This window comes from Lepisma saccharinum, chromosome 17 (genome assembly GCF_977018435.1).
Source record: "Lepisma saccharinum chromosome 17, izLepSacc3.1, whole genome shotgun sequence".
Classification (NCBI taxonomy): Eukaryota; Metazoa; Arthropoda; class Insecta; order Zygentoma; family Lepismatidae; genus Lepisma; species Lepisma saccharinum.
The window spans coordinates 56,326,767-56,341,826 of record NC_139245.1 but is presented as its reverse complement, the minus strand read 5'-3'; the positions used below and the strand labels follow the sequence as shown (position 1 = coordinate 56,341,826).

General features: G+C 40.9%; 1 protein-coding gene across 4 annotated transcripts in view; it reads right to left on the bottom strand.

The window, feature by feature from the left end:
- Nucleotides 1-7,236, bottom strand: part of mim (missing-in-metastasis) — a 438,609-nt gene extending 431,373 nt beyond the window's left edge. For all 4 annotated transcript variants that reach the window (XM_083139464.1, XM_083139467.1, XM_083139465.1 and 1 more), the window contains exon 1: nt 6,701-7,236. In XM_083139464.1, the coding sequence (XP_082995590.1) occupies nt 6,701-6,772 (72 nt within the window). In that variant the 5' untranslated portion in view covers nt 6,773-7,236. The remainder of the gene's footprint in view (nt 1-6,700) is intronic.
- Nucleotides 7,237-15,060: the final 7,824 nt, after the last annotated feature.

Below are 15,060 nucleotides of genomic sequence, written 5' to 3'. Positions count from 1 at the left end.
AACTTGCTACATTTTGCCGAAGATTGCGGATGTTCAATTGCGAGTCGACCAATGAGAAGGCGGCAATGTAGGGCTGCAAAGCAGTTTCAGCTACAAGGTAAAACTTTGATCTGTGCATTGCACCATGATATGAAGGCACAGTGGGAGGCGGGGTTTATAAGAGCTCCATATTCGCTATCTTGGCCATAATGAAGCACCACGGTCAGACTGCTTGACGCGGTTAATTCTCTTAGGGTGAAAAAATCAAGCGCTCCCAACTAGAATTCTCGCTTAGAAACATATCTTTATAGCTTCTTGGTGAAGTGGCACAAATGAGCACACAGCCTGCTTTGAAATATTCACTTATCACACAATTCTTCGCGCTGCGATGACAACTAGGAACGTTACGGCCTCGAATAACTGACACGAGAAGCATACAGTTAGGACTAATTTACTTAACTTGACGTTTCTAAACTGTCGAAAATTAACGCCTGGTTTCTGTACTCATAATAGCGTGAAAATGCACAACTGAGTGTGAATGTGAACTCCGGTGGATGGAGAAAAGAGAACACCCCCTCTCCCTGTCACCCATACTCACGCACTAAAATAGCATTCGCTGTGCATGTGCTACCTACAGAGCGAGGCAACACGAGAAAAGGACCCAATCCGAAAGACACGTGTCACTTCAGTACGAAAGGTTGCAGTTATTTCTCGAGGTTGACTTCCGAGTGACACTTGAACAATGCCGCTTCGGTGCGAAAGCGCTCTAAAACTATTTCCTAAAAAAATAGTTCCCACGCTACGAGCTACCTCGGTATACTCGTGCTCTCGATACTGAAGATCGCGGGTTCGAGTCCTGGTATGGGAAAAGTACTCCTATGTGAACGTCCCATATTCATTCATCTTCTCGATTAGTCGAGCTGCACAAAAACGACACAAACAGAAAAAATACAAATTCCACACTACAATAAAAATAGAATATGATGCAACATGTTTCATTTGACATTTACAACGATCATGAAACTGACAGTGAACAAAATAAATCGCAGATGTTTGTCCTCGAAGACGCTTCGGACTATTAAAAAAGAAAATAATAGGCTGGGCCACGCGAGCAGTGTTCCTGGGCCAGACAGAACTTTCCCTGTCGTAACCAAATATTTCCCTTTTCGACCTTAAAAATTCCCTCTTCCACAAACAAATACAAAAAACAAACACTTATTGAGGGTTTATCCCGATATTTCCATCTAGGAAGGTGCACGAATGAGTTTAGTGTGTGGAGGCAAATTTAACTTGAAATTAAGCATTTGTGAACACTTTTATGGGCGCATGTCACAAAACTTAATGATTGGATTTCATGTTTATGCACAATAAGCCTAATCAGGACTGGACCTACAGTTTAAAGTGGGATCCGAACCACCATGTGCCTCCACCGGGTATCGAACCCGGGACCCCTTAATTACAAGGCACGATGCTACCACTGCGCCATCGGGGAGGCCCCGTTTAATGATTGGAGGTGGATAAATTTTTTACTGTGTACTTAATTAATTTCCTTTTTGTCAGACATTAAATTTACAAAATTTACTCGAGTTAGCAAGTTCGTACACTTTACACTTTAATTAATCAGCAGAGTTCCGACTGAAACTGAAGTCAGGTGTTCATTATATACTATGAGAGGAAAAACAGAACCAACCGTGATTGAGAAATAATCAATTGTGTAGTCCATTCATGAATGACGTCAATTTCCCTGTTTCTTGCACATTTTTGGATGTTTCTCTATTTCTCCCTTTCTGCACCAAAATTCCCAGTTACTTGGAACAACACTGCAAGCGAGCGAAGCAAGCGGCCCTCGACATCCCAGCGCCTTATGCCAGCAGCGCCACGACGCTCCTATTCACGAACAGCATCTGTGCACGATGTGACGTCACGTCGATTTCTCGCAAGCACTTGAAATCAACAGTGAGGTAACGGGACATGCCTCCTCACGCAAAAACCGGTCTTCGCGTTGTGGCCCTTGTACACGTTCCAACGGAATACAAAACAAGCTCTTCAATCCGTTACGAAACATCGCGCCTATCTGTAAATGCAACGAGGAAGCTGAAGACGAACGATAATGTTATTCAATGTTCCACATTCTGCCTGCAGTTCAAGGATAACTTGTAGTCAAAAGAAAAAAGACTGGTGGAGAAGTAATCAAATTGGTGCGTCTACAGTATTCAGTATTTTATCACATTTAAGGAACAAAATATGTATTTTGTTAGTGTAGTGTGTAACTTTCCGTTTTGTATAATCCAGCTAAAAGAGAAATATTTTTAAACGGGGAAAATTTAGATTAATTACGAGGGATGTTGTTTTCTAATGCAAAGAAAATGCTTCTTCCATTTTTGGCTATTCGCGACGATAAGGATGAGTGAAAATATGATGAAATTGATAAAGGGACACTCACAAAGAAGAGAGGCCATGCCCAGATTGAGATTCGAACCGGGACCCCTGTGCTAACCACTCCGCCACAGAGGTCGGCCCTTTCTGGATGACGTTTACTGTGAATGGTTTGGGACAAAAAGTGAATTTCATTTCTTTTTCGGTGTAAGTTATCAACTATAGAGTACCTCGTGCTTCGGTAGGGCTAGGAAGAGTCGGCCTAGATTCCCGGGTTCGATGACTTTCCGACAATGCCCTTACATGAAGCGGCTCTTGGCTCACCCAACTTTTTCCTTTCACGGCAGCCTTAGTGTTTTAAGATCATTCCGCGGCACCCAAGTCAGAATGTAGACCTACCTAACACTTGCCAAGCTCGGTTAGTGTGGTTAGGTTGCTTGTCTTAAGTTAAAAAATAAAAACATGTTTGAAATTCACAAACATTTTATATGTAAAAAGTACTAAATAAGCATATATTTGGAAAGATCATATCGTTGACCAAGAAATAAGTGTAATTTCAGTGAAAATACTGGAACATTGAGAACCACTTCTCGATGGGTACCTCTGTCAACTCTGTAGAGAAATAAAAGCCACTGGAAAGTGGTGCCAATCACATTACCTCCAGAATGGCTGAAATCGAGAAAATATGGGGTCCTACCTCCACGTCGCCTTCATGCACGATGCAATGCACTGGAGACAGGCTTAACTTTACCTATACATTCTATATTAACCGCTTATATACGAGAAACTACGTTGTTCATATTCCCTGTTACTGACGAAAAGTTTCCCCGTTTAAGTATTCCCCTTTAAACGGGTTTGGTAAAACGGGAACACGCAATGTTGAACTACCAAGCTTATCAATTTACAGCTTAAGAGATATCGAGAAAAAAAATATTCATTTTTCTAAACTAGAAACTCTGCTAGCGAGAGCACTTTTGCTCGTGATTGTACAGTATCAGGTGAAATGAAGAAGTACGGTCCCACATCCAACATCGTCTGAACACGGTCGAAATAGTTTTAATCAGAGAGTAGTCAGCTTTGTAGGCAAGATTAATGGGAATATGTGTGACTATATACAAAAAAATCTTTGAAGACGTTGATATTTTTGAATTTATGGAAAATAATTATACAGTAATTAATAATTATTAGTAAATATGAGTAACAAAACGTATACTGGAATTATAATTTAAAGATGTACTGATACCACAGTTTAAGTTCGAAACTAATCTTCCATGATTTTAACATGTACAATAATAATTTCTTTAGACAGTTCTGTGTTCTAACGGGTAAAATAATTATTTGATTTTTAAAGGTTTTACAGGTGCTCCACATGCATGATTCCTTGGTAGGGTGACCAACTTTTGAGAGGGGAGTCATTTAATCCTCTGTGGTGCTCATATCATGTCGTCCATATAAGTTTGTGATTGTCCCTTCATTCACCATATCTTATCATTCATTCTCATCTTCGCGATTAGCCAAAAGTGGAAGAAAAGCGAAGTAAATCGAATCAACAAAATTTTAATTAATCAAAATGCATCAATCATCATATTGCTATGGACAGTATCACATATAAATTAAATATTGCGTAGAAAAGCAAATGGTTTTCAACATGTACTACCTATTTATGTTCAATAATCTTTTCATCTTGATTGTTCCTCACTCAGTCCTAGCAAATAAATAGATATATGTCTACAAATACCCGAAATGTAACGATAGAAACTGAAATTATTATAACCGATCCATTCATTGAAAGTCTACAGAGCTATCGCAAAGTAAATTTTTCTTGGAAGCCGATAAATAAGATTCCACATCCTCCGACACCCTCGTGGCTGGCTCTTTCAATCGATAGCCAGGTTGCTTTGACAACACATGGAAGAATCCTTCAGATGCAGTACGTGAACCACAGTTACAAGAAAAGGATAAACATACGCAAAACGAGCTATGGTACGCCTTTATTCCTTTTTGTTTTGCAGAGTTTATGGTATTCATCTCGAACGCCAAATGGAATATAACATTTTTAATTCAAAATCGACAAGTATGGTAATTCTTCCTGGATTCTGTGTGTAAGCGACAAATTATATCAGTATTTTAACATGTGCGCATCTTATCAAAACGTTGAAACGCATACAACTGTATAGTTAATTTCATAATCTAAAATAATTTCACTGTGACAGGTGACCAAGCTGCAAGATCCGATACGTCGAAACATCACCTTGGGTTATATTGTGAGTGTACATAAATTATACACTACATTTAGTTTAGTGCATTAAATTCAAGTAACTAAATACCGGTTAGCAGCTACAGATAAGTTGCCTTACCGAAATTTACATAACATCACACAAAACTCAGCTTCAAACATAAAAATGCTGAATAGACTTTATCCAGAATTTTCTGCCTGGGGGCGCAAGTTCGTTTTTTAGAGGGGTGTAAAAATAAATTTAAAACCTAAATTTTACTTTTGTGAAAAATTTTAGGGCTTTTGGGTAAAATTTGTGGAAGTGTTAGGTGTGTGCGTTGATAAATCACTAATTCATCTGACTATGTAAACTTTGGAATCCATTTGGAAGGGTTGAAACGATGAGGCGCCCATCATGTTCATATTCCGTGGTTTAGAATGTGATTAACAGTGTATAAAAATAAAACATAATTTGTAGAATCACTAACTTCCAGTAACAACTCTGTATAGGCACATAACGACAATACTTAGTTTTCAGCAAGCACTTCTTATCAAGAGAAAAATATACCGGTAATTATTTTTATGTGAAATTCGTCAAATGAATTTTTACCCCTCCCCCCCCCCCTTACCAGTTATGCTTTACATTATTTTACTTTATTTACTGCAGGGTGATTTTACCATAAAGGAAATAACAATAAAAGAACATTTATTTCATTGGTCATAGACATTTATCTGCTGGGACAATTATGTTTAAAAAAAAACTTTTTTGCAGAGCCATGTTACAGGAAGAGACTATTCGATTTCAGAACTCAGGAAATATCTCAGACCAGGGATGCAATGCATTATTTCATTACAATGAATGCAAAACGTCTTTAGTATTTATGTAAGGTACATAAATAAAATATAAAAGTTCAGAAAATTTAGTTGAAATACTTTCATTGATTTGCATGTTCACCTAGTTCTCACAAAAAGAAAAAAAAATTGTTTACGAAGGTTTTGATTTTGTTCGATTTGCTTTATTTTACTTCGCCTTTTGTGCCACTCTTGGCTAATATGCGAAGATGGGGATGAGTGATGATATGATGAAATTGATGAATAAACACCCACAAACATCCATGTCCAGGCCAGGATTCGAACCCGGGACCCCTAGCGTCATAGTGTTTACGAAGGCCTATCAGTGTTACATTAATTGGAATAATTCGGCGCTCTCAATTTTATTTATTTTTCTTACATTAAAAACAAAATAAAACCATCCGTACGAGTTCAATAATGATAATTTACAGCAAAGCAAGGGCAAAAACTTGCCTTGCGAAGTGGTAACGTAACATACTTCGAAGCCAGAGGTCCCAGTTTCGAATCCAGGGTTAGTTATAAATGTAGCGTGCATATCATCCATTTTATTGGTTCACTTATCCTCATAGTTACGATTAACCAAATAACTTTTAAAAATTCACATTAGGCACAATTTTCACTTCAGTTATGTAGCTTTAATTTCGTTATTCGTACTTTGTACATCAAGGGGGAATGGACCTGTTACGAGAAGTTACCTACAAGTTTACTTGCTTCAGGAAGTAGAGTACTCAATTGTTTAATGCGCAAAACGACCCCACTGTTTTGACCGACTTTTATTGTCATATCTGAAGCAATGGCAAACAATAACCATCTGCGTACCGTACCGGTGTATCGTGCAGTTTAGTTACCTAAAAACGAAATTCATGAAATTTCAAATTTCCTCTCCTATACTTTCTGTTAATCGTTGTGTTCACTGGACAACACTGAAAAGAATCTCCAACAAAGGCAATAATGAGTTTTCAAAAAACTCCAACAATTGTCATTGATAGGCTACGCTTACACAAGAATGGCAATACAGGAAGTCTACAGCGTCGCCTAAATTTAAATCGCACGTTATCGGTATAATTTGTGACAAACGTGCTAGAACAATGTCATTAGGTTGTATTTCCACGCCTAAGGCTTTATTTTAACACTAGGCTAGTATGTTATTTACCATGTGATCCACTATAACCTATCGTTATTATCAAAAGAGGAAGACGAAAATAAGTGCTTCACTTTGTGCAAATGATAAAACAGACCTGGAAAAAAAGTGTTAACATAAATGAAAATTAACAATACCTTCATATCCGCGATGATCTGCTGGAACAGCCCTCCAAGAGCACTGCATTCCCTTTCGATATTTCCTTCCATATCGATCTGTTGATTTGGTTCACACCAATATTCGTTACCACAGACAACAAAAGCGTAGTAGCTGTAGTTCTTACAAAAACACGGATAACAACATTTCACACAGAAGCTTCATTCCGAAACGTCGTCACATACACAAGAAACAAAGGAGTGGTAGAATATTCGATTTATCCAGTTACAGAACACGAATAATTGACACAAACCACGTAAAGCTAACCGGTTTAGTTATTCACAAACATTATTGATGTTTCACTACAGGCATCTAAGCCAAACGTAACACAGCTGACAGCATTCTACACTGAACAACAATCACGCACGGTATACGCTGTACTTATTCATTCCTCGCATCCGCTGCTCGACCATTTAAAAAACAACCATCACATATTCACTTAAACACAGCCAGGGCCACGAACTATACACATACTATGCCCTAAACACTCCACCGAACTGTTTCCTCTAGATACAGATTCTGATCGTTACTCTTTGGTTCTTTCTATTGGCTGTTCCATTTATCATTTCCCACCCCCTTCAACGAACAACTGCCCAGAAAGGGTATAGCAAGGCCATCTACCGTCAGAATTTTCGTTATTAGTACGACGTTCGCTCCAAAGATGGCACCATTCAACTTGTTGAATGCCGTATGTAATTGTAAAGGTGGTAGATACAGGAAAGGTTAAGAGGTCCGGAGTAAGTTGGGGGCAGTGGCAAACCATGGACCTCCATCTGCAAGCAAGGACGTATTTAAGGGGGGGGTGGTCCGGACCGCTCCCGAAAGACTTACTAAGTATTAAAAAGAAGAAAAAAGAAAATGCTGAAATAATCAAATAACTAAAATTAGATAATGAAAATGTACTTGTTTAATCGAGGGTTCTTTATTTCCGCTGAACTTATTGAAGGCAAGGATTATATTGGGGGATCATACGACTTTGAATGACAGTACCAAAGATGATTTATGCAAGATTTATTACTACTTATAATAATATACATAAAATATTAGCAGGAACTTTATCTTTCATCAAATTATCAATTAATTATATATTTGACATTAATTTCCTTACAAGGGCAGTTGTTTATTTTACCAATTTTGCAGACCTTAACCAGGGGCGGCGCCAGAGGGTGCGAAGGGGGTGCTCGCGCACGCCTTGATTTTCTTCCGGGCCTTCTTTTCAAAACCTATTTGAAACCGAAAACACTATTAACTGTTGCTGCCCTATCGTACGTCACTATGACTTTTTAAAACCATGTCATCATATTGAGTGTACATGTACGTAGAATACTAGATACTGAATTGAGTTTGAGGTTTCTTAAGTCCAATTTATGCACAAATAGTCTAATCGGGACTTATGAACCGTTTAAAGCGGAATGTTCACCACTATGTGCCTTCACCGGAGCCCCTTGATATGCTAGGTACCGAGGGGCGGTGGAATAACCGCGAAAGGGATTAAGCGCGAGACGGACTAAGCGCGAAAGAGCACAACCGCGAAACGTAACACAGGATTAAACGCGAAAGGGATAAGAGCGAAACGGAACAAGCGCGAACGGAATAAACGCGAAGGAATAAGCGCGAAATGGAATAAGAGCGAAGGAACAACAGCGAAACGGATTAATCGCGAAAGCAAAATACAACACCGGAAGTAGTGCAGGTGGACGGGTTCTGCGCCATTAAGTGAGGATCAAAAAAACCTGAAAAACTCACTTTCTCTCCACGTTCTGTGCCTCATTTATTGCGCTGACGATGTTTCCCAGCGTAGAAAACAGCACCAAAACATCAAAAACTCACTTTAATTCACTGAAGTGAGCCACAGTGTTGCCAACCTACGAAAATTTCATCAAAACCTCAAAAAAAAAAAAAAAAAAAACTCACTTTCTCTCCACGTTCCGCGCATTTATTTGTTGCGCTGACACAGCGTGATGAGTAAATGATGCACTTTCTTATTCTTGAAGTACGAATGCACCTTATCGTAATTTTCCAAGTCCCGGTTAAATGTTTATATATCGTGACCTTTGTAAACCTCTCTCGGGAACGATGTGCCACACACACACACGCGCGCGCCTCTTATTATTTCTGTATTGTGACGCAAGCAAACAAACAAATAATTTTTTTTATTTTTTTAAGATTCCTGGCCCCTAACCCCGCCAGGGTGCGTGGTGCCCAACCCAAAAAGGTTCTAACGGCTGCGGTTATAGATAACCACACCTCTATAGAGTTTCACGTGTTTTTTTTTTTTTTTCTCTCAAACTTCCATGAAACTCTACAGAGGACCTCCGTAATGCATGCAACGTGTACTAACGACTCTAGTGTTATTTGATGTTGTAATTTTTTATATAGAGTTTTATTGTGAGATAGATAAAAATATTATGTTTATTATAATATTTTCTTGATGAAGATGGAGAATGTGTGTGTTATAAAAACTAAAGTTGCATGCTTTTTTTTCCTAGTGTGTGTGTGTGCTTGATGTTCGACAGCATCTGAAACGATAAAAAAAGAATTTTATTGTTAATTTTCTCATGTAAAAACAACAAAATTTTGTGCAAATTCTGATTGTCTTGTGCTATAGTGCAAAAACTGATGAAAAAAAAAAAAGATATTGTAACTGATAACTGGTGAAATTGACATTGTAACTGATCTGAACTAGTGAAATTTGTATTATTATTGTGCTAGCACAAAATTCTTATTGTAACTGATTGTGCAAGAAAAAGATGTTAAACCTGTTAAAACTGCTCTGTGACCCTCTCGTTCTTCACGTCGTACGCGAAAGACTTCTCTGCAATCAGGATGACGCTGCACACGGTATCATCGGGCAGCGCGTCGTGGAACTCGCAGACGATCTTGATGTTGGTGCGATCGTTGACCACCACCTGCTTCCTCTTCGTCGTGTTGATGACGAACATCGGCCTGCGGATTTTGAATTCGCTGGGCGTGTAGTACACGTCCACGTTTCCCTCGGTCACGCGCTTGTAAGCCGTGTAAGCTTCGTAAAGTTTGAGGTAATCGTCTTTGGTCATGTCGAGGTTGTAATTCTCGCGCGGGAACACTTCGTTCCTACCATTCTTGAGATAAACGTTCTTGATCTTGCAGTCGTCGAACTTACTGGAATCTTTTTCCTGGTTGTTATCGCGACCGGTCTGAAAGAGCACCACGACGAAATCTGGCATGTCGAACTGTATGTTGTTGAACTGCGTCGTCACGTCGAATTCCATGTGACTTCCCGACGCCAACTTCTGCACGCACTGGTAACCGTGAAAGTGAATCGGCACCTGCGGACTCTTCAAGATCTCCGCTTTGTACTTGAGGGCGTAGTTCGTTTCGTATTCCACGATCGGCATTCTCAATTCCATGCTCCGGATGACGCACTTGGCTGCTTCGGGTAATGTGTTGGCTATCGGCGTGCCGTCGGCGTTCAAGTTGGTGTATCGCATCAGTGCGTCGTTGTCGTTGGCCGCTCTTCGAAACGTGACGCGCAATCCTCCCTTCCACATGATCTCCTTGTAGTCGGAGAAGAATCCCGGCAGCAGACGCATGGGAAAGAGCACCGTGTGACTTCTCGTCGATATTTTCGTTCCCGCTTCGAACCCTCCCGCTTGATAGTATGCCGCGTCCGTTTTGGATAATTTTAATGTTCCCACTGCCGTCGACGTGATGCCTGGATAATCTATTCTGTCGATGACGGTGTTGTGTTTCCTCACCTCCACCTGCGAGAACAGGTGAGGCACGAAGTTGTCCACGAGTTTCAAATTTGCATTGGGCGGAAACGCTTCTCCGCTTTCCTTCTTCACCACGTCGAATTGAAGGTAGAGGTCCGCTCTGTGAGGATGAACGAACCCGTCGCCTACGTGCACGTCGTATTCGATCTCTCGGTTCGCTTCGTTGAGATTGGCGAACGTACGACGGTTCGGAGGGAAAGATTGCAATTCGTAACTTTAGATTTGCTCCATTTTCACTATGTATGGTTATTTATTATACGTTGATCTCCACGATAGCCGTGGTCGTTGCACCTGCGAAATCCACCACGTCTCCTTTCTCGTTCGTCACCACCAACTCTATGTCGTCTATGCGGTTGCGACATACTGGAAAATAGATCGGCGAAGAGGGCGTGTAGATGATCGGTTCCATGAATTCGGAACTGGGTTTGAACGTGGCGATGATTCCCGTCTGCTTGTGACTTCCCAGCAACCCCCCGTCCGAAGATTTAGTGATCATTCCTTCCGCCACGTTACAGTGAACGTTCAGAGTCTCTATGGCCAGAAATTTAGGAATGTTTGCTGCCGTGTGCTTGATGCCAGCTTCGAGTTTTGTGTTGTTCTCGAAACCTAAAAGTTCACCCATGGTGCCCAGGTCCACGGTCTCCGTCGCCGACACGATTTCCACTCTGTGCGTGACCGAATTTTGAGAAAGGTACGTGCCTTTGGGTAACTGAGCTTGCAAAGTGGAAAGATTGTATTGACCTGGCGTGACGACGATGTGTTCGCTTCCGACGCTAATTTTGTTGTTGTGCTGCGTGACGTTAGGTATGAGGTACATGCTGTAGAATGCACGCAGAGCTACGGATTTAGGATAGACGATGTCGTCGTGCAGCGTGAGTTTCAAGATCGAAGATTCGCTCGTGAGATGGAACACGCCCATCGTATTTAAGGTTCCACAATGCTTTCTGGAAATCTTTGATCGTAGGCTTATTTATTTTAGAGAGAAACGTGAGCACGGAGAGACAGAGATGACCGCAGTTTACGTCTCCGAAATTTTGAATGCGTTCGTCGTTGTAGTATATAGAGGTTTTGTTTGTTTTCAGATAATGAACTAAATTTGTAGGTGGAACGCCTCCGAAAGAATCGAAAACGAATGCTTTGTTATTGTCGTTTTTGTGGTAACATATCCAATGCGTGCCTGGATTTTCTTGACTGTCCAAGTTGACTACGACGCGTTCTCTTCTTTTAACGCTTGAAGGTAACGAGTCGGACATGAAAACTCCTCTGAAGTTTTTGATTTGTAATGGTTTGATCAGAGATTCAATGTCTCGGTTGGTGAGTGCTGCTGTTTCTTTTTTTTAAACTTTTTCATCACGCCCTTCCCCTCTTTCTTCTCCATGGCCAGATTATGACGTTTCTGTTCTTCCAATTCCGCCTTGTTCTTCTTCGAGTCGATGACGGTTTTCGCGATGGCGTCGCTTCCGCCGGCCAAACTTCCAACGGCCCCCAATGCCGCAAGAATGGCCGGGATGCTGAATATGAAACCTCCGATCTTTTGCTGTTTCCGCGAACGCTGCAAGCGTCTCAATTGAGGTGTGCTGAGAAGTAATTTCATTCCGTGTCCTTTCGTTAAGCAAGAACGTTTCTTCTCGCGTTGTTTCTTGGTGAGTAACCCATCGAGGGCACCTAGATTTTTTAGATTGGAGTATGGTATCTGGTACACGACACCCTTGGGCTTCATGTTTTTTGTTTTTTTTCACGGTATGTTATTTATATATAAATGTTCTGAGATTTTTCTCGTGTAATTTTTTTTTCACGGTATGTTATTTATATATAAATGTTCCGAGATTTTTTTTTGTTTCGTGTAATTTTTTTTTTTCAAAGATATACTCCACACAGCGTTGTTAAACAAATTCTATTACGTGCTTCGTTTTCTTACCAAGAAGTTCCTTTGTCCCCTTGTACACGATTCGAGTTTTGTTCTCGATTAAAATAGATAGCTTCTCGTCGGATAACATGTTAGCGTATCGATCCGGTAAAAATAGACTGTATTGTGCGTTGAGCAACAGACGCACCTTGGGACCGTACTGGGTAGAAACGATTGAACCGGAAGTTATTGTGTAAGGTTTGTCGACTTCCAATTCCTGAATTTTTACATACTTGTTGCCCTTGTTCAATTTATGTACATTTTTTAGATTGCCGCTACTAATCTCCACGAGGTCACTTTGCCAGAGGTCGTCGATGCCCTTGGTTACCACGGCCAAACGTTCGTAGTTGCGGCGTGCAGGTTTATGCAATTCTTCGACGATGGCTTGCCTAGACATTTTTTTTAGAGATTACGTTTGAAGAGAAGCACCAGCGTGATGGGATTCAAAGAGGGTGGCACCTCACCTGTGTTTTGAATGATCAGCTTATCGCCGGCACTCACGTCGAAAACGGTAAGATCTTCGTCTTCGTGTATTTCATATACGTTGCGCGTTTCGTTCCAACGTGCCAGAGGAATGTTTCCTGCTTTCTGGACACCACGATTCGATATCAAAGTCATGGTGGGAACGCTAGCTTTTCTGCCGTGAGACCAGTACGAAAATTCGTTTATCTGAATCGTGCCATCGAGGAGAAACTTGTAGTACGGATGATAAGGATGTAACATGTACAGTTTGTTACCTTCGACGAACGTGGAGATTCTTTGTTGATTGGGAACGCTGTTGATTTCGATGGCTTGCAGAGAATGCAGTTTGGCGAATTTAGTGTCGACGCTAACGAGGTTGCTGTGAAGCTGTCCCAGTGTATTTTGTACGGGTAACAAATATTCGACAATGGTATCCGTTACGGTAGAAAATGACGGTTTGATTTTCACTTCCACGTTCAACTGCTTGTAGTTTTCGTTGAGTTCTTGTAACTTGGCACCGAAAGAGGCCAGCGTCGATTCCTGCGTGGATTCCAGCACTCCAACTTGATCTCTAATGTTGACGACAATACTCTGAAGGTTCTCGACTTGATTCAATTTCGAACTTTTCTCGGTGAGATCGTTCACGATGCTTCGCATCTCTGTAAACTGCGTGTGAAGGTCGGCGACGCTCTGCGAAGTGGGCAACGTCGACACCAGCGAAGCAAGTTCGTCTCGAATCTGTTCCACGTTCGCCGTTTCCGTTTCCAGTCGTTTCAGCATACGTGATATGTTCCTTTTCAAAGCGTGCAATTCTTTGGAGGTGGGGAGATTGGCCACCCTACTCTCGAGATCGCTCAACGAACTTTTGATGTCGCTCGATTCGGATAGCGCCGTCACTGCCGTTTTCAATTTTTCCAAATCTTCCTTCGAAGGTACGCTCGTCCGTAACGATTCCAAGTCACCCTGTATGTTGTCGAGGACGTGATGAAAATGAGCAAGATTGGATTCGACGTTCAAATTTTCTAAATATTCGATCTTCTGCTGAACCGTGATTAACGTGTCCTGAATGCTCGTCAACGCGCTCGCTTCAGCGTGAATATTTTTAATTTCTTCGTTGATCAACTCCAGAGACGCCTGAAGCGTAGCGATGGTGCTTTGAATGTGTTCGAAATCTTGATAAGCCTCCAATTGAATTTTTATGTTCGCGACGCTCTTGCCGATGACCTGCAGTTCATCTGACGATGGTAGGTTCGTCATTGTATCTTCCAAAGTCTGTAACTTGGATTTAATTTCTTCCAACGTGCTGGTGAATTCTTCTTGTAATTTGGAAACAACGACGTGCAAGCGTTCCGCATCGATATCCTTCACGACGGTTTGAAGTTCAGAGAAATTATTTTCTATTGCGGAAGTTCGTTCTTCGATTTCGAGTTTTAATTTTTCCAAATCTTCATTTTTCGATTGAAATTGCTGTAATTTGGCCAAATCATTTTGAAGCGAATCCACGCTCAACTGTATATTTTGAACGTTGTCGTAAGAAGGTACGTCGACATAATTTTTTATGAGCGTTTTCAGTTCGGAATCGATTTTCAGAATGGGGTCGAGACATTGCGTTTGGAGCGTAGCGATCTCGGACTCTAAACTTTTGTTTAAGGTCTCCTGCAAAGCGATCAAATCGCTCCTCAACTTTTTAATTCGGACGTCGAGCATGAGAATCTCTTCTGCGTGGTCTACACGCTTGGAGTTGCCGAAAATGTCGTTAGGCATTTTTGGTTAACGGTTATTTATAATAGGATAGACGATTCGTAATTCTACGAAGAGAGGAACGAGTTTGTCGTAATCTCCCAGGAGTTGAACGTAAAGATAATCTCCTGCGGAAACATCGTACGTAATGTTAGAAAGCATCTTGTCGTGCTTGATTCGAAAAATGTTCTTGCCGGTAGATATTTTAATTTCGCCTACGTTTTCCGGATTCATGGTGATTTGAAGTTTCCCACCGATCGGAATTTCGTAAAAATGTAAATTGTTGTTGAAGATGTAAAAAGTTTTGCCGACGTCTTCATCCAATTTCGTCCAAATGCTGTTAAGGTGAACGATCAGTAGACCGTTGAGTTTAGTTAACACGGAAGGTAAGAGGTTATTGGAATTTGGTGGTGCAGTTTCCATGATGGTCTGCTTTCTGTATCCGAACAAGTTCATAGGCATGGTTATTTTTTTTATT